Below are 27,095 nucleotides of genomic sequence, written 5' to 3'. Positions count from 1 at the left end.
ATGTGTGTTTTAAATGTTTAAAAAAATAATTAATATATCATAGAATTGTTTGTGGTAGGGTAAATTAAACGCGATATGCGGTGACGTCATAATCGTGTTGCATTGTGGGTTATGGAGCTGCCTGAAGTGTAGGCTACATGTGAAGTAGACTCGCTCCCTCGGTTAAAATCGAGGGAGCGAGGGTCTGTCCATGTAAACTTCCCTCGTCCACTTCACGAAGTGGAACGCACTTCATAATGGCGGCAGGGATTCCCCGAGGGGAAGTGTGTAGGGAAGTTCGCGAGTGCGTGTCTAAAACTGGAGTGGAACGCAGCCTATGTTGCTGTCTGGGAATACTAATGGCTAGGTTCTTGATTTTACACACCTGCGTCTGATTGAAACACCTGAATTCAATACTTAAGATGTGTGTCCCGATACTTTTATTTATATAGTGTATATTAGTGTGAAGCTTTTAAAGTGAGGCTATATATATATATATATATATATATATATATATATTTAAACAGAAACTTTTTTATGTAGTATGGTTTTCAATCAAGGTTAGTTCAAATGGAGTAACTCCAACACTATTGAGGAACAAAGCAAAAAAATATTTTCTGTGACTGAGAGCTTGTCACGTGCTATCATGAGACTTGTTCTCTAACCAAGACTGTTATGCTGCACATTGTTTGCTGTTATATATTTTTTAAAACGTTATGCATATGTATTCATTTGAAATGTTATTATTTCTCATATGAATTCTCATACAAACCACAGTGAGGTATAAGGACGCCATCTTCTGGACCAACATTTCAGTGCCTCTGGCAGAAATAAGACTCCTTTAGTAAAACATGCTCCAGTGCCACATTTATTACAGACTTGTGTCAATGCCAACCTATCTTGTAGATGCTCTTGTTGTAGGATGAGTGAAATCCCTCAGTCTCTTATGGATGTAAGCGTGGGTTTCTGGATTAGTTTTTCTGCCTTTGGTGGCACGGAAAGGGGTTGAATTTTATATGTGATGCATGTTGATAAAGCGCTGTTTATTAAATGGTTAATTAACATAAAAATGTTTAAAAATGTGAAAAACTCTGTCATCAACTAACCCTCATAGCATTTTCTCATTACTGCAACACGTCAACATTTAGCTATGTTGACCATTTTTGACAACACACTGAATAAAGATTATAATGAATCTAGTGATCCAAAAACAAATCATATTTATTATTAAACAATAATATAGGCCGTTGGCAGCAATAATTTTCATAGTAGCCTAATTTAATTCATTAGGCCACTTATAAACTAAACGACATGTCCACGTCTGTTCTCCATAAATAAGCCTGTCACAACGTGCAGCCCTTAAATGATCCTTAACTAACATGCTATAGCCTACTGAAAAATCAAATAACAATAGTTATCTTACTATAAACATTCCCACAACTTAAAGTCTATGCTTCATGATTTGGTGATCTGATTGTTATTTACATAAAGATATTTTTGATAGTATACATACGTTGTGGTTTTGTGTGTATGAAACATATTTCTCTGTGATCTGTGCAGCTGGTGACTTCTTAACAGATGAAGTTTGTATGTTTCAGTTCTGAAAGAGTTCAGAGGAACATCATGATTTACATAAAGCTAAAATTATGAGGCACATTGTGCAGGTGTATCCTAAAAGAGAGTCATGCGTGTCTGTGAAAGAAAATGCAAACAAATGCAGTGCCAAAGATTTTTAATTGCAGAATTAAAACCAAAGAGTAAAGTATATAGTCATATTAACTGTCAGATATCACACAATTCAGATGATATGAGAAGAAATAAAGCAAAAAAAACATCTGCTATTTTCATTCAGACAATGTTTCAGTAACACTGTGAATTTGAGATACTTTTCTTAGTGAATTTTGAACCCACGGACACTTGACATGAGAAATCCACATTATTGATCCAGTCAGAGGAGTCGATGGTCAGATAGCTGCTCATTCTGAAGGTTTTGTCTTGTTGTTTCTCAGTAGTACTGCTCCAAACTCCATCTGTAACAGAGCGTCCATCGACTGTCCAGCTGACATGAACCAGAGATACAGAAATATCCTCAGCCAGACACACAAGTGTAGCTTTACTCTCCTTCAGAGCCTCAGTGGACGGAGACAAGAGTGTCACAACAGGAGGAGCCAGAGGAAAGTCTGGAGGAGACAGGCAGAAATATAATATAATATAATATAATATAATATAATATAATATAATATAATATAATATAATATAATATAAACTTGCATAAATCCGTCAGTTAAAAGATATACATAGAAATAACAAGATGTCAGTTTACAAGATAGTCAGTCAGGGAATGAATGAATGGAAACAGAACATTATGTTGAATAAATATGTTGCTCCTTGTGGGTGTTTCATAATTCCCCACATATTTGTAATGATTTTTAAAATCTGAACTCAAGCTGTAAAGGTCTTATAACCTTATAAACACATATTTTAGGATGATTAACTCATCAACTTAAGTTAAGATTTTAAAAATCATTACAGGTATATGGAGAATTATGAAATAATCAAATATTATTTATTTAAACAGGAAATAAAAGGCCAGTTGTGTGAACGTAGCTGCTTAAGTTATGACTGTGTCTTAAGAACTACTAATAGTCTGACCAGCAATTAATTGGGGCTGATCAGTGTAACTTTTACCATTCAAATCAGACCAATAAAACTGACATAAAGAAGAAGAAGAAAATAGATGACTGACTTGTAGGACTAGTCTAAGCAGCTTACACAACTGGTCACAAGAACAAACTTTTTTTTTTAAGTAAATTTATATATTTCAAATTTATTTTTAATCTTATAATTTGATGTTTATTTAAAACAAATGTGAGTGAACAGTACTGAGCAGTATTGAAAGAGTAAAGTTTACTCACCGATCACATTCAGTTTTGTTCCTTGGCCGAATACCACTGTGATTCATGTCACATCTTCACTCGTACAAAAACCTCCTGAGTTTCAGAGACACAGAACTGAAACATTCACTCCAGCACAGATTATAACACACAGCTCTCTTCATTAAACCTCTTTCAGTGATTATAGGGACAGTTCACCCCAAAACGAGTCTAAATTCAGTCTGTTCATCATATGAAGTGATTGTGTTTCTTCAGAAGACTTGGATTAAACTGCTTTAAAATCTCTGAACATCTTGAAGCATCACAGTTTTGAGTGAACAGACTTTCAATGGATGGACAGAAAGCTCTCAGATTTCATTAAAAAGATCTTAATTTGTGTTCTGAAGATAAACGAAGGTCCTACAGGTTTGGAAAGACATGAGGGTGAGTAATTAATGACAGATTTTTCATTTTGGTGTGAGCTAATATTTTAAATGGCGTAATGTCAAGTGACACCTCAATAAAACCTGGATTCCTAGATTGAAAACAAGATAAAGTGTCGGTTTGTCATTTATCAAATCTGTGTTTCAGTTTGCTGACTGTATAACATTTTAACTATAAACTGTAAACTATTAGAGGAATCGGTAACATTTTAGTATAGGGAACACATATGAACTTATTAACTATGACTTTTCCCTCAATGAACTCCTAATTTACTGGTAATTAATATTTACTAAGGTAGTTGTTAAGTTTAGTTGTTGGGAAGGATTAAGAATGTAGCATATGTTTATGCAAAATAAGGCATTAATATGTGCTTTATAATTACTAATAAATAGCCAATATTCCAGTAATATGCATGCTAATAAGCAACTAGTTAAAAGACCCTAAAATAAAGTGTTACAGAGGAATTTACATAGTTTTTGTTCTGGTGTGAATCACTGTGACACATGCTCTTTAGCAGAGACATGCCATGTGCTACAATAATACATAATTGATGCATAAATGATAATGTGCTTCAGAATAATACACAACAGAATCACCCACATCCTCATTATTGATTGACAGATGACAATCAGACTTGGTTGAATAAGAAACTGTAAATTTGGGAGAGGAGAATCCAGATCAATATTCAGATGAGCTCCAGCTCCAAACAGGATGAAAAAACATCATAAAAGATCCACAAGAGTTAAATTACAGGACAGAATAGTAAAGAGAGAATATTCTCAGTTTATACTGTAGTTCATCATGAATCTGAGAGGTGAAGTATTGCTCTTATCATCTGTTGTCTAGAAGCAGAAGTGAATGTGAGCAGTGAGGAGGTTTTTGTCATGCTGTGAATCACTGTGATACGTATTCTTTAGCAGTGTTGTCCCATGTGTTACAGTAATACACTGCAGAATCACCAACATCCACATTATTGATGATCAGACTATAATCTGATTGAGATGAATGTGTTGATGTGAATTTAGGAGCAGAGAAACCAGATCCGTATTTAACTGAGCTCCAGCTATGACGAAATATTAACATAAACTGAGGAACTCCTCCTGGAGTCTGTTTGTACCATCTAGCAGCATCATTAGTTACTGTCTCCAGATTACAGTCCATTGTAGCCGTTTGTCCTTTATTGACTGTGATTAATGGACTCTGAGTCACTACAATCACTCCACTGACACCTGCAGAATAAAAACAACCATTAATGAGACTCAATACTCACGTATGACATATTCATGATCGTATCAGAAGTGCATCTTTAACTGCAGTCTAGTGACGTCTTACATGGCAGAGTGATGAAGAGGATGATGAAGACTGACAGCATGATGTGAGTGTGTGATGTGAGCCGACTGAACAGAGCAGAGCGATCCGAGACGAGCCATAAGAGACTGAAGAGGGAGGAGCCTCAGTGACATCATCATTCATCATCACACACATCATCAGAAACATCACTGAGTGATTGACAGATCAACATATTTGCATAAACTCCATTATTATCAGTGGTTTTTGAGTTATAAGTCTCAAACATACTGGATTGAATCTTCTTCTGTAAGAGGTTTGGTTTAAAAAAGAGTTTCTTATTCATTAAAATAACTCAAGTAACATAAACAAAAGATTGATAAGCGTCTGATGTTCTGAAATAATCAAAACCCGTCATAGATGAGTGTCACTTTGCCAGTGTTTTTCATTCATTTTATTGCTCTTTTATTATTGTTCATGTACAGATGAAGATCATTTGTTGTTAACGCTCTTGTCTGGTTGGATGAACAGATGAAAAGAGACAGAGAAACTGATCATTTGCATGGAGCTGATTATAACAGCAGGTGTTTCCTGTGTGTCACGACTGAACTTCCTGTCCTGAAGAAAATCTCCACAGCTCACTGCGTCTGCAGAAGACAAACTTCAGCATCAACTTCACACCATATTCACATGAATGTCAGGACATCAGGAGCATTTTGATCATTATAGTTTAGATCGTAACTTTACTGTATCAAATAATAGTCATTTCTGCATCTGTCACTAACTCTCTAGTTCATTATCAGTCATGTGATCGTCTCCATCTGTGTAATTCATCTCTCAACCATATTCAGACATTCATCTCTGATCTTCACAGATGATCTTCTCTAGCAGTAACACTAGTTTAATTTGCTCTTTCCACTGAAGATGGCAGCAGAGGTTTCTTATATTTTCAAAATGAAGACACGGTTTATTTGAGTCTTTGATACACTTTCATTGTTCAGTCTTTCATTGCTTGTAGAAGTGAAAAATGACTTAGTAATGAATAAGAAAACAAGAAATCAACAATAAAACTGTTTGTTTAACATGCAGTTTATTAAACAGGTTGTAAATCATCTTACATTCGCAATAAAGCCAGAATATGCAGAAAGCGACACAGTTAAAGCCATTCTTGAACTATTTTTGATAGTTTCTATATTCATGATTTCTATCACACTACGTCAGAAGATATTATTACTCACTATCATAATCAGTCAAACAACACATCAGATTGTCTGAGTTCAGTCGCTGCAGTCAGATTTCTTGATGTTTGTTCTGGTGGTTTTTGAGGCGACAGAAGCTTCACATGTCAGATCTTTGTCTTTGTCCCACTCTGAGCTCTCAATGGTTAAATAACTGCTCATCCTGAACTTCTTATCAGGCTGCTGTTCAGCAGAGCCGGTGAAGACGCCTTCAGTGACTGAGTTCCCGTTCACAAGCCAGCGCACATCAGCAAAAGCCGCAGACATGTGATCGATCAGACACACCAGAGTGACTTTACTGGAGCTGATCAGCTCTTCTCTGGATGGACGGAGGATGTTCAGCACAGGAGGAGCAACATCAGCATCTGCACGACACCAACCACCATTAACATGATGGACAAACACATCTGCATCTCAGACACACTTCTGAAATACTGAACTACGACTACATTTAAAGCTTTCATTTCTACAATTTCACACATCACCATGTCAACAATGAATATTTTCTTGCATTATTTAATAAAGAATTACGTAACATTATTATTCATGTTTAATATGTGCATCTGAATGTCCTTGACAAAAAATAACTTGCAACATAAAAGTGCTGTATTTGAGTAGTTTGTTGGATTTTTGTTATCACCATCAAGATTTGATGTTAAAATGTACATGAATATATATGGCACAGTGTATATTTTAGCTGCTGACACAATTTTTTTTTAATCATCTTTGTAGTGAAAGTCTTTTCAGTTTATTTTCTGTTTACTTGAGGTTCTTGATAAAACTATCTGAATTCACACATTTAACTGTAAATTAACTACAAGGTAAGCTAAAAATAAAGAGTTATATAATGAGTTATATAATCTATAATGAAGTGTAGATTATATGTAATGCAGTGAAAATATTTTACCATTGAAAATACAGTGTAAAGATGACTTACCCGTCACAATGAGTTTTGTTCCTTGTCCGAATACCACAGTGAAACATTTCATATGTTCAGCCGTACAAAAACCTCCTCAGTCTGTGAAGAGACACAAACAGAAGTGAAACACTCACTCAACCTCATCTGACTGTGTCCTTTACACATTTAATTCATGGAGAAACGCTTCAGATTCAAACACAGACACTCATGTTGCTGTTTTAGTCTTCATATTAGTTGTGTTTGACTGCTATGTATTAAAGTGCTTTCTGTGATTTATGGCTGTTGTTATTCTGCAGGTGTCAGTGACTGCAGTGAATCCTGCTGTTGTCTCAGTCAATGAAGGACATAAAGTCACTCTGAACAGAAACACATGAAGATCTACTGATGACGGACGCTGGAGAAACATTCATTACAAACTAATGGGACTTTCTGTCTCCAGAGAAGCACAAAAACAGAAATTTAGAAGAATGTGTGAGCTGCTCTTTTACAAATAATGAAAGCATAAAGTGAACAGTGACTGTCCAACTACAAACAGGACAAAAATATCACAAAAGCACCATAAGAGACGAGTTACAGTTTTTTTTTCAATTGCTAACATACTTTTGTCCAATCTAGTCACATTTTCATAACTCTAAACACATTTAGCAGAACATCCGTCTGTTGTGGCCATACCATTAACACAATTCATGTCGGTTTCGCACAAAATGTAGTCAATTAACACGTTTCTAAAATGCTTACATTTCTTCTCATGTAAGATTACCTCATACCAAAATCATGGATCTTTCTAATCTTATTTGCAAATGCTTAAACACACAAGTCAGAGATGAAGACCTAATGTTCCGATCTTTAAATATAGGATAAAACTTACCGTGCGTTCACACCGCCGCCGGTGTTACGAGATTTTCGGTTTCTGAGATTTTAGGTTTCAGAAGGCGGAGCATACATGAATATTAATGAGTTTCGCAGACATGCGCAATTGCACGTGCAACTGAGAATTTTAGTTCACATTGTATCTCAGCACATTAGTGGATTATCCCATAAAGGTAGCTATATTCTCAGCGTCGCGGCTGACTCATACATAAACTACAGTTGTTTACTTCTAGGTAACAGTTTATAATGTTCTCATTAGTATGCACGATTTGTGCAGTCGTCTGTAACAATGACAGATACTTCGTCTAATAACCTTCAGCTATCGTCTACAATGAGTTCAGCTAGTTGTGCTCTTCCTTCGAGTTTTTTATTACTCGGTGTTTTATTAGTGATCTTAAGTACATCACTGCCTGTAACAACTGAAATAAACCTGTATAAATGTTTTTGAGGCTATATTCTGGTATTGTTCTTAAATTCTTGTTCATTTTGATATGATGTAATATTGCTCTTCAAAAGGATTAACACAATTATTTATGTTTAAGCTCACCAAGGTTGCATTTATTTGATCAAAAATGGGCAAAGCAGTAATATTGTGATTTGTTTTTTATTTTAATATATTTTAAATGGCTGTTTACTCCTTTTACTCCAGTCTTCAGTGTCACATGATCCTTCAGAAATCATTCTAATATGCTGCTTTGCTGCTCAAGAAACATTCTGAGCTACTATTATCAGTGCTGAAAACAGGAAACCATGATACAGTGCCTGTTGATTCACAGAACAGCAAGTTTGTAAAAAGAAAACATTTTGTTGTTATAAAACTAGTTTTAATTAAATAAAAAAGTCATTCAAAGAGAGGTAAAAATGTCAATCTTTGACTAAAAATGTATTTATTTTTTGATCTGAGAATAGCTTTCTTATGTGTCATATTTCCATATATTAAGGGACTGCTACAGTAGCTAAAGTTTGTTGTTGGCAAGTCCATGCCCATCTTTTTGTACAAAAACAAAATGTCATTAAATGTGTCACATAATAGCATATGTTCACTCCATCACACATTATACAAGGCATCTATTAAGTCAAAGGCAAATCAAGGCCATATTCCCATCTTTATTCCAGGATTTGTGATATATGTTTTGACATGGTTTATTTATTTTTTCTTTCAAAATTTCATGAGGCCAAATGTGCCCCTAATTAAAACCCCATAAAGAACATGCATGTTTATGAACATTAATGACCAGTGAATTCAGGTTGACTGGGACACTTTTTGCCATTGACATGACTGGGGAAAAGTTTCCAGATCAACCATATGCCAAATAATGAATGTTTGTGTATCAAAATAAATTGTCCATTTATATCACTGATCATCATTTTATATCCAGGTACACAAGTCACACATGGTCAAAACAACGCATGGCAGAGAATAACAAAAGGTTGCAAAAATCTTTATTAGGCCACTGATTTTAGATATTATTTCTTTCATTTCCAGAGGGATGACCCCGTTTTAAATCTTCATAAGGTGAGGTAACAGAAGAACATAGCAACATCACTGAAATGGCAGCTGCATATTTTTTTAACAATATGTTATTTATTTATTTTCCCATTTATTTGTTATATGAAATCAGTATAATCTACTTCAACTCATTCAGGTGTTCTGGGGTGCTTTGTTTTATTTTGCAATTGAAAAATTGAACCTGTGGTGTCAGTGTATCTTTCTTTAATATATATAAACGGAAACCATGAAAAGATATAGTTTCAGAAATATTTCCAGAATTTGTCACCAACCGGAAAACCAGAGAATGTTAGTCTGAACATGTAAGCTTTGCTAACACATGTATAATCACACCAGTAGTCTGTAGGTTACAAAAAATATTATGTCCACACAGATACATTTATATAGGATCAGCTGTTACATCGCAAGGAACAAAGGAAGAGCACAACTAGCTGAACTTATAGACGATAGCTGAAGACTTGGGTAAAGATGGTTTTATATTCGCACATTCGGACTTCTGATAAATTCAGACTTTCCAATAAATGTGCAATAAATTAATGTTTGCGAATTTTAAGCAGCGACATGATATTGACAACCAACGATTGTCAACTTACAACATTTTTCACAGTCGATCAAAATAGGCAAGTATTGTTTTAATGGCATATTTACTTGTGAATGTCCACTGAATGTCCAATGTGATTAACAAGGCCATTGAATACGGATGTCCGAATGTGCGAATATAAAACCAACTTTACCCAAGTTAGCTGAAGGTGTTCTGCTGTTACACGAAGTATATGTTATTCAATTACAGACGACTGCACAAATCGTGCAATGAGAACATTATAAACAGTTACCTAGAAGTAAACAACTGTAGCCGCGACGCTGAGAATGTTACCTTTATGGGATAATCCCCTAATGTCTTGAGATGCAACGTGAACTAAAATTCTCAGTTGCACGTGCAATCGCGCATGTCTGGGAAACTCATTAATATTCATGTATGCTCCGCCTTCTGAAACCGAAAATCTCAGAAACCGAAAATCTCGTAACACCGGCGAGAGCGTCAACAGTCGCCTTGGCCGCCCTGCCAACAACGCTGTACTGTTCGTTCAAACCGCCGCCGACGGGAGGGTCAAAGTAAATGACAAGTCGCATCAACCAATCGGAAGCCTAAGCGAGGACCTCTACATTCCAATTGGTTGCCGCCGAACCGCGTCATAGCTCATTACCATAAAGTTAACCTGATTTCAACTCTCCTCGACGCTCTCACCGTCCAAGACGCGCCGCACCGCTCTCGCCGGAGCTCGCCGCCGGCTCTCATTGAAAATGAATGACTAGCGTCACTTTGACGCTCTCGCCGCCAACAGCAGTACTGGAAAATAAATATAAAACAAATACTTAAACAATTGATAAGCATTTTTAATTAGCAGATCACTTAAATATTTAGAAATAGCAGATTCCAGTCTCAGTTGGAGGAATAGTCAGGTGTTGAATTTATTTTCATTACAAGGACTTTTTACAGTATTTCACAATTGCTAAAACACTAAAATCCATTTTCAAAACCAAAGTTGCAAGTGTACAAACCACTTTATTGATTGAATCACACAGTTTGCAGAACTTTAAACACTTATCATGTGGTTAGACACAACAAGCAAATCGGAATCACTCTTTGTGCAAAACTGTAAACACATTGTCATTCACAAAGCACATGTAGCATTGTGGTGCACTTAACTCAGAATGGCACAACACAGTCCCCAAAAGTGAAACGCGACCAACACACTGTTGTCATCGGTAAAACACAAGCACTCAAAATTGAACACACCTGTTTCAAATCAGTAATGTGTTGCACCTAATCAGTAATCAGGATATAAAGCCATGTCAAATCCAAATGGCATGTGTGATTTTCACAATGGAGGGCAGGAGAGAAGGAGCAAGTGGAAGTGGAAGTGGAAGAGACAGAGGAGGAGGAGGAAGAGGAGGAGGAGGAGGAGGAGGAAGAGACAGAGGAGGAGGAGGAAGAGGAAGAGACGGAGGAGGAAGAGACAGAGACGGAGGAGGAGGAGGAGGAGGAAGAGGAGGAGGAGGAGGAAGAGGAGGAGGAGGAAGAGACAGAGACAGAGGAGGAGGAGGAGATGGAGGAGGAGGAGGAGACGGAGAAGGAGGAGGAGGAGGAGGAGGAGGAGACGGAGATGGAGGAGGAGGAAGAGACTGAGATGGAGATGGAGGAGGAGGAAGAGACGGAGATGGAGAAGTAGGAGGAAGAAGAGACAGAGACGGAGGAGGAGATGGAGGAGGAGGAGGAGGAGGAAGAGACGGAGGAGGTGGAGGAGGAGGAAGAGACGGAGGAGGAGGAGGAGGAGGAAGAGACAGAGACGGAGGAGGAGGAGATGGAGGAGGAGGAGGAGGAGGCGGAGATGGAGGAGACGGAGGAAGAGAGACGGAGGAAGAGGAGGAGGAGGAGGAGGAGGAAGAGACAGAGGAGGAGGAGGAGGAGGAGGAGGAGAGACGGAGGAGGAGAGACAGAGACGGAGGAGGAGAAGAGGAGGAGGAGGAGGAGGAGGACGAGGAAGAGACGGAGGAGGAAGAGACAGAGACGGAGGAGGAGGAGGAGATGGAGGAGGAGACGGAGAAGGAGGAGGAGGAGATGGAAAAGGAGGAGGAGGAGGAGACGGAGATGGAGGAGGAGGAAGAGACGGAGATGGAGAAGTAGGAGGAAGAAGAGACAGAGACGGAGGAGGAGGAGGAGGAGGAGATGGAGGAGGAGGAAGAGACGGAGGAGGTGGAGGAGGAGGAAGAGACGGAGGAGGAGGAGGAGGAGGAAGAGACAGAGACGGAGGAGGAGGAGATGGAGGAGGAGGAGGAGGAGGCGGAGATGGAGATGGAGATGGAGGAGACGGAGGAAGAGAGACGGAGGAAGAGGAGGAGGAGGAGGAAGAGGAAGAGACCGAGGAGGAGGAAGAGGAAGAGACCGAGGAGGAGGAAGAACAAGAGCCATCATTTCCAATGAAATAAGAGCAACAATCATACACCATGTTCTGGTTCATGGAATGAGTATGAGGGAAGCAGGACTGCGTGTTCAACCAAATATAAGCAGGTTCTCTGTGGCCTCCATTGTCAGGACATTCAGAGAAGAGAACAGGTAAGTGTACTATCATTTGTGGTCCCTCAAACTTACATTACAGTATGTACAGTTGTGGAATGTCTCAGTAAATTACTGTAACATATCTCTAAAAACTGGTCCTTTTCTTGCAGTGATATTAAGTATATCACTGCAAGAAAAGGTATTTATAATAGTATTTTATGTATTGTACATATTTGGTGACATTTCAATGCATTAGGCCTGTCTGTACAATTCTAACAAGAGGTTTTATTTGATAGAACTGAAAGACTGCCACATGCCGGTGGAAGGAGAGGTATGTTCTCACAACAGCAGGAGACCATTATTGTCAATATGGTCCTTCAAAATAATCTCATTCGTCTGCGTGAAATACAACAGCGAGTTGAGGAAGACAATGTAAATTTCAATGTAAAGAGTCTCTCCACAATTGACCGTGTCCTGAAACGCAACCTGATAAGTCTCAAACAAGCCTACAGCAGGGATAGGCAGTATTTCAGATACATGTATTTAAAATACGTATTTGAAATACAAAATACTATTTTGTATTTTGTATTTTAAAGCCTTTGGAAAAAATCAAATGTAATTTGTATTTAAATACATTTAAGACGAGTATTTTTGTATTTTCAAAATACTCAAAATACTTTGAGACAGTCTACCTCTTTATCAGGGTGTTGTTTTCATGCATCAACTAGTTCAGACCAGACACGCCCCCCCCCCCCCAATCCCAACATTCATGCACGTTAGCCGCAGCTGTACAACCCAGCCTTGGATCGGCAACTTTTCTGGAATAAGGTGAGGATGTGCTACTTGTTGATTAAAGTAGCTTGTCAAATGTGTTTGAAGCATTAACGTTGCTGCATGTTAAGCCAAGTTCAGACTGCACGATTTTAGCCCCGATTTTGGCTCGCCGACAGGTTTTGAGAAATCGCCGACAAATGCCCGAAATCACAGACAAATCGCTGCTCGTTCACGTGAGTTCGGGGAGGAGTTATAGACCACAATATCAGCAAGCATGGCTTCGTACACATAAACATTACAATGTTTAGATAGGACTTTCCGCTTTCTCTTTAGCTTTGTGCAGTTGAAGCCTTGTTTATACTTTCGCAATTCGCATGGCTCTACGCCATGAACCTGCTTACTGCGCGCGCTCCTCAGTAAACCTATTAGGCTTTTATGCTTGACGTGCTCTCCGTTGTATAATTCTGTGAAAAACGACAGAGGGCGGCTCTGAGTAATTGTTCTCCAAACCACCAAAAAGCAGTGATGAGAGGAAGTAGTTTGCCGAATAATTTGTCAAACACCTCTTAAGCCGAGTTCAGACTGCACGATTTTCAAAGTAGTCGGGTCACTGTTCTTTTCACACTGCATGACTATCTTGGCCAGCATTCAGTCACTGCTGTGTTCAAACTGCACGATGGATCGGCGACAGAAGGTTTCACACTGCATGACTTTACAATAGGAAGAATCGCTGACAACTGTCTGGCACGCAAACTACGTTTCACAACCAAAAACACGCGAGATGTGACAAGGAAACAACGCGATATCACGCGTGCAAGACCGGAGTTGTTGTTATTATTATTATTATTAAAAACGGTAGCCCGCAAGAAGCTTGCAATACGAATTGCCTGTGCGCTGATTTGCAGCGAAAACAAGAAAAAGAAAAGAATATGGAGGAGGAAATGGTTGAGGAGACTGTGGATTGTGTGTTGGAGGTAAATAAATAACTTTTCAATGTGCTGCTGTTGGATGGTCAAGCAAATGTTTGTGCTTTGGTTCTGTTTGATATAATTGTAATGTTTGTGTGTACAAAGCCATGCTTGCTGATGTTGTGGTCTATAACTCCTCCCCGAACTCCCCGCTGCTCTGTATCTTGCTCTCTCATTGGCTGTCGGTCATCGCCGATGTAGTTTCCAGTCAGAACACTTTTCACACTGCAGGATTTTGAATCGCCGACAGGTCCAGATATTTAGCATGTCAAATATCTCACGGGCGTCGGCGATCGCGTCTTTGCTCATTCACACTGCGTGATTGTCACTCGCGTGAACGAGCACCGATTTGCCTGTGATTTCGGGCATTTGTCGGCGATTTCTCAAAACCTGTCGGCGAGCCAAAATCGGGGCTAAAATCGTGCAGTCTGAACTCGGCTTTATACTATGTTAAACACCCGTCTCGTGAGAAGTTTGTGAATAAATGGATTTCTTCACATGTAAACTGATTAGGTTGTAGGTCATTTTGACGACACATGTGAAAAAGTTTTTTAGTACACTTCTTAAACCCTACCCAAATAATCAAGTTAAACCCAGTAAACTTGAAATTGTGACTTGAGACATTAGAACAAAACATATTAATATGATAACATATGTATAACACTAAATTGAACAATACTGTGTTATATATGTTTTTTAATTAATTAATTATTTTATTTCAATTAACGATTGTATTAAACACCGACCATTACTTTATTCATTATTTCTGCTATGCAGGCTCATTTTGTAAATGTAATCATTTTAAATTTTACAAACATGGTGCTTTATGAAAATGTAACTGGACACATTTCCAAATTGTGATTGTGTTTACCCATCTTTAATGTTTGTTTATGTAGAGACGAAATAATTAGGTTAATCATTGTCTGTCTCCATCAGTTTAGTGTAGTAATTGTGTGCATTTGTGATGACAATGATGAAAGATACACTACACTTTTAGTTTTATTGTTCACCAAAAAAAGTGCCAAATGATTTCTAATAAAAAAAAAATTTAGTTTAGATAAACTTTATATTTTCTAATTATGTATATAGAAACAAATAAACTTTACATTAAATAAATATAAAAGTTACTATACTACTTGCGTAAAAAAAAAGCATCAAAAAAGTTTGAAATTCAGTTTTTGCTGTGGTATCAAAACTGATATTGATAATTGTGAAACCATGCCATATATTGTTACTGTGAAGTAAAATTAAGATTTTGGTCATATCACCCATCCCTATTCTTTGCTATATAGCAGAAAAGGTTCCCACAGTTTTACAGTTTTTTTTTTAATAGTGTTCACCATAAGTAATAGACTACATTGTAACCTTGTCAGAAGTAAGTATATAAATGGCTGCTATTTTGCACTACATAAGTTTATTTGTAATTACCAGCAAGGAAGCAAGCACTTAAGAAAGAGAGAGAGAGAGAATGACAGAGAGAGAATGACAGAGAGAGAATGACAGAGAGTGCAGAAATGAAGTAAGGAATTAAAAGTCAGTAGGCCTTTTTATTTCCTACAGGGCAGGGGAAGGGAAGAGGTATATAGAATTAAAACGGAAGTTTCTAAGTAGTTGCACACATCTAAATGCTTTTTGGCATTCAGAATAGGCCCAGACAGATTTCAGCCTAATAGGGATACCTGCACTGAATCTTCAATTTCACATGTATTTTGTGTATTTTCAAAATACAAAATACTGTATTTGTATTTAAATACATTTTCCCACACAGTATTTTGTATTTGTATTTAAATACATTTTTCCACACAGTATTTTGTATTTGTATTTTAAATACATTTCCATGTATTTATGCCCATCTCTGGCCTACAGAGTACCATTTGAGAGAAATTCTGAAAGGGTAAAAGAGCTACGATATCAATATGTACAAGTAAGTAATCATGTCCAGCGATTATACAGCACTATTGAGTTACTGTACATCTTTACTGTGTTGAATGTAATGTAGCACATGTATACAGAGGCATGAAGCCTGGAATGCTATGTCATTTACGTTACTTCAAAAGTTAATTTTCGTTAATTTCTATAGAGAATGTTTCAACTGGATTCCATGGAGAGGCCTCATGAGTGCATCTTCTTGGATGAAGCTGGCTTCAATCTCACCAAGAGGAGAAGGAGAGGCCGCAACATTATTGGTCAACGTGCCATTGTAGAGTTGCCAGGGCAGCGTGGTGGCAACGTGACCATATGTGCTGCCATCAGCAGCTACGGGGTTATTCACCGCCATGTGACTTTAGGGCCTTACAACACTGCCCATCTTCTAACATTTCTGGATGCTCTACAGGAAGCACTACTGAGACGTGAACAGAGAGGTGATGAGCAGGCAGAGCATCCCATGTATGTGGTAATCTGGGACAATGTGAACTTTCACCGTGGTCCTAGAATTCATGAGTGGTTTGAAAATAACCCACGTTTTATAAATGTGTGCCTCCCACCATACTCGCCCTTCCTTAATCCCATTGAAGAATTTTTTTCTGCATGGAGGTGGAAGGTCTATGACAGAAATCCTTATGCACAGGAAAATCTCCTTCAGTCAATGGATGCAGCATGTGACAACATTGGAGTGGAAGCAATTCAAGGTTGGGTTCGGCATGCTAAAGGATTCTTTCCCCGTTGTTTAGCAAGGGACAGGATTGCCTGTGACGTTGATGAGGTCCTGTGGCCTGACCATGCCCAGAGGCATGATGCTGAGGCAGAATGATTTCAAGACATTGCTTACTATCGATCTGTTACATATTTAGTTTGTGACTACATTTTATGTGTGCAAGTACTTGATGATAAAAATAATTTTTCCCTGCTCTGCCCTGAGTGCAGTGTTTTGCATTATATCTCTGTAGTGTGTAATGACTGCTGTGTAGTGTTTATGCATTAGCCGGATGTGTGTGTTATTTGAAAACAGTGTTTGGTTTTGGGTAAAGATAACATAGTTCTGAAGCAATTGTTTGATATAGTAAGACAAGTCAAAGATTTTGACAGTGTAGCTTAAGTTTGGTGATTTGTGTTTAAGGTTTTGAGAAAGCGAGAGAAACATTCAAAACAAAGTGTTTTAGCACTTCAGAAATACTGTATCTCACAATTCTGACTTTTTTTCTCTCAATTCATATCTCACAATTCTGAGGGGAAAAAAAAGTCAAAATTGTGAGATGTAGACTCACAATTGCAAAATAAAAAATATTTTTGATAAAAAGTCACAATAACCGGTAACACTTTACAATAACAGTACATGAATAACCATGAACTAATACCTGAGTTAATAGTTACTTCAACATGAACTCAAGATTAGTTAAGATATGAACTAATGAAGAGTGATCCTTAACTACGACAGGAGTCATAAGGATTCATGTATGAAAACAGCAGCCTTAACTACGCGTTAATACATGTTTGATAATTAATGCATTAATTAACATTTAGGGTAAACTAAATCAAACAGTCTCTATAAGAAGGAATAATACATATTTGGACTTTGAAATAAATTTAAACAATTTATTATTGTCAGAATTTAAACTACTGACATCAGCAGCTTCATTATAAACATTACTGAAAGGCACATGATTAGTTTGCCATTATTTTCACTTATCGTCCTTATCAAACATATAAAATACTAAATACACTATTTATCTTAAAAGGTCTTAATCTGTTTTATGATATTCTTTCCTATCAAACTAAACTACTGTGACTTACATCAGTTCCTGAGGAATAGGTTCCCAAAAAAATAACCAAACAGGAAACATGAACTAAGGTCAGGGAGTTTGCTGGGATCAGATTCATAAGTTCAGTCTCCATCCAGACGCAGGCCGTGATCATACTGTACCTCCATTCTCTGACTTTTTGAAGTCACACAACATCACTTAATTGGGCTGAATACTTATATAGTTGTGTTAGTACATGTGTATTTGATAGTAAGTTAATGATAATCATGAGCTGAATTTGGTAAGTAGTTAACAGTGAATTAATTATGATTGTGCCCCCTCAAGTAAAGTCATGACATAAGTATACATTAACAAACCATTAGTTGATGTTAGTATATGCTTAGTTAATAATGAGTTAATTATGATTGTGCCCCCTCAAGTAAAGTCATGACATGATGCACATATCACACATCATTAACTAATATATGAATAAATACTATAGAGTGCCATCCTTATTCCTTTACACCCCGGTACAAAAAAAACTTAAATAAAAAGTATTTGTATTTTATTTTTATTTATATAATTAAACATATATGGACTTGAAAGCAAGCCATAAACATACCTGTAAAGACACACATAAGACACATTTACATGTAAAATAGCGCGCGTCCACAAGCTAATGCTAATCAAAGCATATACATTTAAATGACAAAAATACAAATACAGTTAATAACTGCACATAACCTCCTGAAAATCCCAATAAAACATACATGTAAATATGTCTTTAATTATTAATTCGGCTTACCAAAGCAGTCAACATTTATTAGTTTAAAATGCCAGCAACAGAACAAACGCACCAAGAGAGCACCTAGCGTGCGCCACTAATGAGTGTCCCACCAGAAACAAACCCTACATACTTTAGTTCCTGGAATAAACTATGACTATTTAGCTATGACTAAATATAAATGAACTACAAAAATCAGAAAACGGTTTAGATCAAATTAAATTTATTAGTGGTAGTTAGTCTATTTTCCACATTTGATTAGACAGATCTATGTAATTAATGGCTAAATAATCATGTGCCATTGCAATTAGTTGTCACAAAGCTGCAGATGGCAGATTATGATATTACAGTGTAAATTATGACAGTATTAAATCATGTTTAATTCAAATTCAGAGTACTTCTTGTTTACTCTTATGGAGGCTGATTTATTTAGTTTACCCCTAAATGTTAATTAATGCATTAATTATCAAACATGTATTAACGCGTAGTTAAGGCTGCTCTTTTCATGCATGAATCCTTATGACTCCTGTCGTAGTTAAGGATCACTCTTCATTAGTTCATGATTAGTTCATATCTTAACTAATCACGAGTTCATGTGGAAGTAACTATTAATTTAGGTATTAGTTCATGGTTATTCATGTACTGTTATTGTAAAGTGTTACCCAATAACCTTCTATGCTTTTTTTTATTCTGTGCATGGAGGAAAAACAGCTTCCATAATAACCAAAGATCATGAATGTTGGATTTGTTGATCAATGGCAGCAATTTCTTGTTTTCATTTCAGTAAAAGCTTTATACTACAACAATTTTACTGCAACGATTCCACTACCACTGTTCCATATTTACAAAATATGTGGTCTGCATTGGGCACTATACCAAGGGGACACCATCCCGCCCTCTGTGGGCAACACCACACACCCAACCCCAGAAAGAGATTTCAACCAAAGGGGACACTGAAGTCCTGCATAGGGGACTCATTTGACCAGTAGCTGCCCTGAGCAATTCTGTTACTTTCTTCTTCTTTTTTCTACTGCACATTCTATAAAATAATGACTCACTTCTGTTGCCAAGAATGAACACATTCAACACTCAACCAAAAATGTAGAATGGCTTACATGCATTATACTATTACTGTAGTAAAAGGAAACTGAATTTTAAAAACAATGGATTTCATATTTTCTGCAGGTAGAACTGCAATATGACAAGTAATTCAGTTTTCATAATGCCATCAACTGTTAGTATTTTGACAGTCATTGCACTATGATTGACTATTTGTTCATATTGCACAGAAAACTAGTGCTATGTTTTGAGAGAACGACTTGATTTTGAATCAGGTTTGCTGTATTTTGATAGAGTTAGTATGTGTTGAAAAAGGTTTTTAGCATTTTGAAATGTAGAGTTTGTGTTTATTTAACAAAATATGGTTTTGGGCATAAAATTAACTATTTGGTTAATTGTGTGATGAAGGTGTGTTGCTGTGTTAAGAGTTTAGAAAAAGTATTTTAAGTATTGCTAAACACTTGTTAGCTATTGAAAAAACTGTAAATTACAGGACAGTAAAGAAACTGGAAAATATTCTCAGCATCTGTGATCAGTTTTTCATCATGAATGTGAGAAGTGAAGTAGTGCTCTTATCATCTGTTGTCTAGAAGCAGAAGTGAATGTGAGCAGTGAGGAGGTTTTTGTCATGCTGTGAATCACTGTGATACGTACTCAGTAACAGAGCTGTCATATGTTTGACAGTAATACACTGCAGAATCACCAACATCCACATTATTGATGATCAAACTATAATCTGATTTAGATGAATGTGTTGATGTGAATTTAGGAGCAGAGAAACCAGATCCATATTTAACTGAGCTCCAGCCATGATAAAATCTTAACACATGCTGAGGAACTCCTCCTGGAGTCTGTTTGTACCATCTAGCCTGAGCATTAGTTACTGTCCCCAGATTACAGTCCAGTGTAGCCGTTTGTCCTTTATTGACTGTGATTAATGGACTCTGAGTCACTACAGTCACTCCACTGACACCTGCAGAATAAAAACAACCTTTATATGAGATTGTGTGTCAAAACACTTGAAATCTGACATCAGATCTGATGAAAACTTACAGGTCAGAAGAGTAAAGAAAGCACAGGATATTGTGATCATCTTGTGATTTGGTCCGTGTGACGTGTAAAGATGAGCAGTGCTGAAGAATAATGCTGAGATGATCAGAGAGAGAAACTTTAAGACAGTCAAGAGCTCTGAGAGGGAGGAGCCACTGATAGACCCGCCCACCTCCTGCAATAGACCCGCCCACATCTGACAAACCACACGTGTGCTTCTCACTTCATCAAATGTGTTAATACGATCATATTTAAACGAATTCATTTTTTTCTAAGGAATATATTGTGATAATTAGTGGTGTAAATACCATTTTATATCTAGCTAAAAAAAAAAAAAACCTTGCTGCACAGTACACCCAAAATGCCTAGAATATAAAGCTATAATATATACGAAAGTGTGTGTGAGTGTTGCAGGTGTACATTATAGAGTTAAATCCAATGAAGAGCATAGCTCAGGAATACAGTTTTTCTTTTTCAGTTGCTAACATACTTTTATCCAATCTTTATTCACTTTTTCAAAACTCTAAACACATTTAGCAGAACATCTGTCTGTTGTGACCATACCAATAACACAGTTCATGTCATTTTCACACAAAATGCAGTCAATTACAGTTTTTTTCAACTGCTTACACACAAAATCTTTTCATGTCACACGATTTTTGAAACCTGACACTCAAACAGCAGAAATACAGACCAAATCTGCAAAACCACACATTACAGTATTTCACAATTGCTAAAACACATTTCTTGAAACCATCACTCATTTTCTCAAAACATTAAACACAAATCCAATCTTCAAACTTATTTCACAAAACTGACTCTTATGGCAAAATCAAACAAAGCTTTCAGATCATACACACATTAAGCAAAATATAAACACATACAGATCATTCATTAGACACTACATTAAAAAATGGAAAACACAACATCCAGAACACGAGGTTACAGGAAAAAAAAGTATATTGTAACACCATAAACACATTTTGCCATTACATAAAATGTATAGAAATCACAAGTAATGTGAATTTAAAGTATACTGTATGTACTGCAAATACAGTATTATATTCAATTTTATATGGTATTGAATGTCTGTATATACAGTACTTACATACTGCAAACATACAGCAGTCTAAATGCAAATGACTAAAAGGTCAAAGAAAACTCTAAATGAAAAGCATGATACAGCACACACACACACACACACAGATTCATTCTGCTTCAGCATCACGTCTTCATGTTGGCTCCGGCCTAAATCAAGTCAAGTCACCTTTATTTCAATTGCAATTTATACTACACAGATACGAGTCTAGTCTAGTCTAGTCTAGTATAGTATAGTATAGTTTAGTCAAAGCAGCTTTACAGTGATAACAGGTACATGATGATCAGTAATGCAAAGAGGGCTCATTTTGGCTGTACAGCTCTAAAAGAAAATAGTGTCATTGTTCAGCTGAAGTCAGTTCAGTGTTGATTCACTTACATTGTAAAGATCATCAATTATTATGTAAATGACTGTAATTATTTTCCTCTATAAAGTAGTTCTGCAGAAAACAATGATGTCATCATCTAGGCTAGTTCTCATCCTATAATGTCAGTACTGTCAGATCAATAATATTGTTAAATATTATTGAATATTGTTGAGGACATTTTCCACATCACAGGCAATGTCGTCTCTTGCCAGGCAAAGGGAAAAACCTGTGCCGGATCCAGCCTTGACAGCCTTGTCTCCACACCCCTTGCTCTTTCTCCTCATCATCCTCTTCCTCCTCTACTTTTCAGATTGTTTCCATCTATTGTTGGTATCATCATTCAGCACCTGTGTCACCTGTGCACTCTGAACTGACCTATATTTTATACAGTTGATTTGATCACATCATTAGAAATAAGTGTGAATAATTTGGAGTCATTGTGTTTAAAGGATGACAACTGTGCTGTAGTTGTGTTTAACTTTTGCCACATGTATTTACCATTTTGCAACACAGTGCACAATGTGTTTTAGTGAGTAAGAATGTGTTTAGAGTTTTGCAAAAAGAGTGGATGAGATTTGCAAACAGTGTCTTAACTACCTGAACTTGTTTAAGGTTTTGCCTACAAAGTGACTGATTCGACAAAAGGGTTTAGGCCACTGAGCACTGGGTTCAGAGAATGGGGTTTAGTGTTTTAGCAATTGTGAAATACTGTATTATAATTTTTGTACTGTGTTATGAATGAATAAAAATGTGCAATGTATACATTGGTTGTCTTTTGTGTTCATTATGTGAAAAGGTTTATGAGGGGGTGAAGCACAAGCAACATAACTTACCAGTTTTGGAAATGTTGTTTTGAATTTATTGCACCAGTGTGTAAGACTATGTTGTAGTGTGTGTGTTTTTGAGGGCTTGTGTGTGATGTCTGAGGGCAAAGTTTGGTTTTTCAGCAAGAGTGAATGGTTTTGAGTGTAGAGCTTCATTTTGACCTGAAAATAGGATGTTTGGGGAATTGGGTGAGACGTTATGGATTTGTGTTTACTGTTTTGAGAATACGAGGCATAGTTTCAAGAAATGTGTTTAAGCAATTGAGAAAAACTGTAAAATAATAAAAATGATTCCACCTCAGCAGCTCTTTGGTCTGGGTCAAGCCAGAGAATCTCATCCACATCACAATTGGCCCTAGTCAGGCAGCGGAGGTAAAATCCTCTACATGACTGCGTGATCCACCCCTGGCACGCATATGTCTAGGCAGGCTTCTTCGATAGCCTGGAGGAGGTGAACACGGATATGGAAGGTTCTCGGTCATACACTTTCCACCGGCATGCAGAAAAACACTCCTCTATTGGGTGTAGAACTGAAACTCTATCTGTATGCGAGGCAATTTGATGCATTTCTTGTACAGTAGCATAGTGCAGCAGTGTACTGTATGTGTTGCCACAGCACAGAGTACAGCACTCAAAGGTTACTGTACAGAGCAGTCTTACTGTAAGTACACCTACCTGTTTTCCTCCCTGAAGGTTCTGATGATGGAGGCGATGATGAAACGACTCAAATTTGGCTGTACTCGTTGCCCAGCCTCCCTCATAGTCATACCATGGACAAGGTCAACTAGAGTGGCTCGAATTTCATCCGAGACTGCTTGTCTCCTTGCCCTTCCCCTTCCTTGTTCTCGTCCTCCTTCTCCACCTCCTCCATTTTCTCCTCTTCCTCCTCCTCCTCGACGTATTCCTTCATTTCTCTGTGGATCCATTGTTCCAAAACTCAATGAACTGATTAGGGCGCTTGTATCTATCTACTGAAGGATCTGATTGGTGTGTGTTCAATTTTGACTCTTGGTGTTTTCATCTGGGGAATTGTGTGCTAACTGAGCTCAAGCTGTGCTGACTTCAATGAACAGTATTGAATGCGAGTGCTTTCAAAATGACCACATGGTGTACGCAATAAGATATTAAGGGAATTTTGTGTAGAGTTCTGCAGTGACAGCTCAACAAATCTGACTTGTGTTAGAACAGGGGAGTAGTGTTTAGTTTAGGGAATTGGGTGTGCTTTTTGATAGATGGTGTTAGGGTTTTGAAATTTTAGTTAAAAAGCCTGGTTATAGTGTTTTAGTAATTGAGAAAAACTGTAACACCACGTTGGCCTGGGACATTCAAAATGTTTCTCCCTCTCCCTTTTACCGCAACATTGCCTTTCATTTTGTTGAAGACACTTAAACTCACCTTTTGCCTTTTTATAGTACTTGCACCAGTTTACTGTTAAGCACCCAAGTGTCTTCACACCTGACGGCTGTGTTTGATCAATTGGTTTATAGGGGTGGTATTTTGGACAGCAGTGTCTTGAAATGGCAAAGAAGTGACATTATGTTAGATTTCTGTGTCTAATGTAGAGAAGTGTGTGTAGTGTTGTGCAAAAAGTGTGAGGCTGAGAATGTGCTTTATAGTTGTGCAGTTCTAGGCTAAGGTTTTGCTCCTTGAGTGTAGAGTTTCACTAACTGTGTGTTATTTTTAATTTTAGTGTGTAAGCAATTGTAAAAAACTGTAACTCAAGTGTCACACTGTGAACTCAAATAACACATATTTATCTGTGTGTAAACACTGAGTAGCAAAACTGACGACACACAAATCAGAATCTCAAGATAATATAAATAGGTGATTATGTGCTTCGGAAAATGAATCCGAGTGGTGGGAGACAAAGAGGAAGAGGAAGAGAAATGAAGGGGACGGAGTCAAAGACATTTTGTTCCTGATGAAAAACAAATCATTATAGTTGACAGTGTTCTTGTGTAGGATTGACCATGAGGGCAGTGGGTCTACAGGCTCGTCTACAGGGTTTTATACTCCTTACACACACAGTATAATTACAGTAAACAGCAGCAGCAGTTTAGATTAGAGAAATTTCACTATTCTCTCTACAGTAAATACTGGAGCACATGTTGTTCGCACTCAAACTCATAATTGTCAAATTGATTTGTAGCCATAAGTACTTCTTATGTTTGATATTTTTGCCGAACTGAGGGGAGGGAGAGAAAATCTTTTGTCTGAAGACTAAGAAACCAGTATGGCAAATATTACCAGTATTGTAATGCAATTTGGCCGAGGATGCTGAATTTTTTTTTTTTTTACTGTACTGTGATTGACAGTATACTGTATTGTATTGCAATTCCAAGTTCATGTTCATGTTCTTTAGTATTTCAATTGTTTTTCTAGTGCTTTTCATCTACTGAAAGATCTCTATACAGTAGTGTAGGCTATAATGAAAATAAACTATCATTGAATGTGCTCTATTTATGTTATATAACTGTGATAGATCTGAAAAACGATACCTGATGAACCTCCTGAAAGGAGGTTTTTGTAACAGTGTTTTCTCTGAGAGCTTTCTGTCCATCCATTGAAAGTCTGTTCACTCAAAACTGTGATGCTTCAAGATGTTCAGAGATTTTAAAGCAGTTTAATCCAAGTCTTCTGAAGAAACACAATCACTTCTTATGATGAACAGACTGAATTTAGGCTCATTGTGGGGTGAATTGTCCCTATAAAATAAGGGCATTTTTGTCTAGAGTTTTGCAGAAATCATTAAGAAAATCATAATGTGTGTGAAAACAAGTCAGACGTGTTTATAGTTTTGAGAAATGTGTCTTTGTTTTGAGAATTGAATGGTTTGGGAAATTGTGTCAAATGAATCAGTTATAGTGTGTTAGCAATCGAGAAAAACTGTAATTTGTGTTCTGAAGATGGACGGGTTAAAGACATGAGGGTGAGTAATTAATGACAACATTTTCATTTTGGGGTGAACTAAACCTTTAATTGGCCTAATGTCAAGAAACACTTTAATAAAACAGTGTTGGTTAAAGTGTTGGTTTGTCATTTAGCAAATCTGTGTTTCAGTTTGCTGACTGTATAACATTTTAACTATAAACTGTAAATTATTATTAGAGGAATTTACATAGTTTTTGTTCTGGTGTGAATCACTGTGATACATGCTCTTTAGCAGAGACATGCCATGTGCTACAATAATACATAATTGATGCATAAATGATAATGTGCTTCAGAATAATACACAACAGAATCACCCACATCCTCATTATTGATTGACAGATGACAATCAGACTTGGTTGAATAAGATACTGTAAATTTAGGAGAGGAGAATCCAGATCCATATTCAGATGAGATCCAGCTCCAAACAGGACAAAAACATCAGAAAAGATCCACAAGAGTTAAATTACAGGACAGAATAGTAAAGAATATTCTCAACATTAGTTTGTATTTCATCATGAATCTGAGAAGTGAAGTAGTGCTCTTATCATCTGTTGTCTAGAAGCAGAAGTGAATGTGAGCAGTGAGGAGGTTTTTGTCATGCTGTGAATCACTGTGATACGTATTCTTTAGCAGTGTTGTCCCATGTGTTACAGTAATACACTGCAGAATCACCAACATCCACATTATTGATGATCAGACTATAATCTGATTGAGATGAATGTGTTGATGTGAATTTAGGAGCAGAGAAACCAGATCCGTATGTTGGAGAGCTCAAGCTATGATGAAAATATAACATAAACTGAGGAACTCCTCCTGGAGTCTGTTTGTACCATCTAGCAGCAGAACCAGTTACTGTCTCCAGATTACAGTCCAGTGTAGCCGTTTGTCCTTTATTGACTGTGATTAATGGACTCTGAGTCACTACAGTCACTCCACTGACACCTGCAGAATAAAAACAACCATTAATGAGACTCAATACTCACGTATGACATATTCATGATCATATCAGAAGTGCATCTTTAACTGCAGTCTAGTGACATCTTACATGACAGAGTGATGAAGAGGATGATGAAGACTGACAGCATGATGTGAGTGTGTGATGTGAGCCGACTGAACAGAGCAGAGCGATCCGAGACGAGCCATAAGAGACTGAAGAGGGAGGAGCCTCAGTGACATCATCATTCATCATCACACACATCATCAGAAACATCACTGAGTGATTGACAGATCAACATATTTGCATAAACTCCATTATTATCAATGGTTTTTGAGTTATAAGTCTCAAACATACTGGATTGAATCTTTCTTCTGTAAGAGGTTTGGTTTAAAAAAGAGTTTCTTCTTCATTAAAATAACTCAAGTAACAAAAACAAAAGATTGA

The 27,095-nt window shown here is 37.2% G+C and overlaps 2 protein-coding genes across 6 annotated transcripts; both read right to left on the bottom strand.

Moving 5' to 3' along the window:
- Positions 1-1,694: 1,694 nt before the first annotated feature.
- igl1v11 (immunoglobulin light 1 variable 11) lies at positions 1,695-26,819 on the bottom strand. 5 transcript variants are annotated; one of them, XR_007182574.1, is made up of 4 exons: positions 26,760-26,784; positions 4,414-4,525; positions 2,895-2,969; positions 1,695-2,159 (listed from the first exon to the last, which is right to left on the bottom strand). XR_007182574.1 is itself a non-coding variant. In XM_048175083.1 (4 exons), exons 1-4 carry the CDS (start codon positions 26,797-26,799, stop codon positions 1,840-1,842), a joined length of 717 nt encoding a protein of 238 aa, XP_048031040.1. In that variant the 5' UTR covers positions 26,800-26,819; the 3' UTR covers positions 1,695-1,839. The 5 variants fall into 5 exon arrangements, 2 of the variants coding, with proteins under 2 accessions (XP_048031040.1, XP_048030970.1); XR_007182560.1 differs by lacking the exon at positions 26,760-26,784 and adding an exon at positions 4,629-4,650; XM_048175083.1 differs by having other exon boundaries at positions 2,895-2,928; positions 4,203-4,525; positions 26,760-26,819.
- Positions 5,657-20,607, bottom strand: igl1c1 (immunoglobulin light 1 constant 1). Its single transcript, XM_048175362.1, has 4 exons — positions 20,497-20,607; positions 20,105-20,416; positions 6,759-6,800; positions 5,657-6,186 (listed from the first exon to the last, which is right to left on the bottom strand). Exons 1-4 carry the CDS (start codon positions 20,534-20,536, stop codon positions 5,861-5,863), a joined length of 720 nt encoding a protein of 239 aa, XP_048031319.1. The 5' UTR covers positions 20,537-20,607; the 3' UTR covers positions 5,657-5,860.
- Positions 26,820-27,095: the final 276 nt, after the last annotated feature.

Source organism: Megalobrama amblycephala, linkage group LG1 (genome assembly GCF_018812025.1).
Source record: "Megalobrama amblycephala isolate DHTTF-2021 linkage group LG1, ASM1881202v1, whole genome shotgun sequence".
In the NCBI taxonomy this organism is placed as follows: Eukaryota; Metazoa; Chordata; class Actinopteri; order Cypriniformes; family Xenocyprididae; genus Megalobrama; species Megalobrama amblycephala.
The sequence above is the reverse complement of the archived record's forward strand: the minus strand, read 5'-3'. Positions and strand labels throughout refer to the sequence as shown.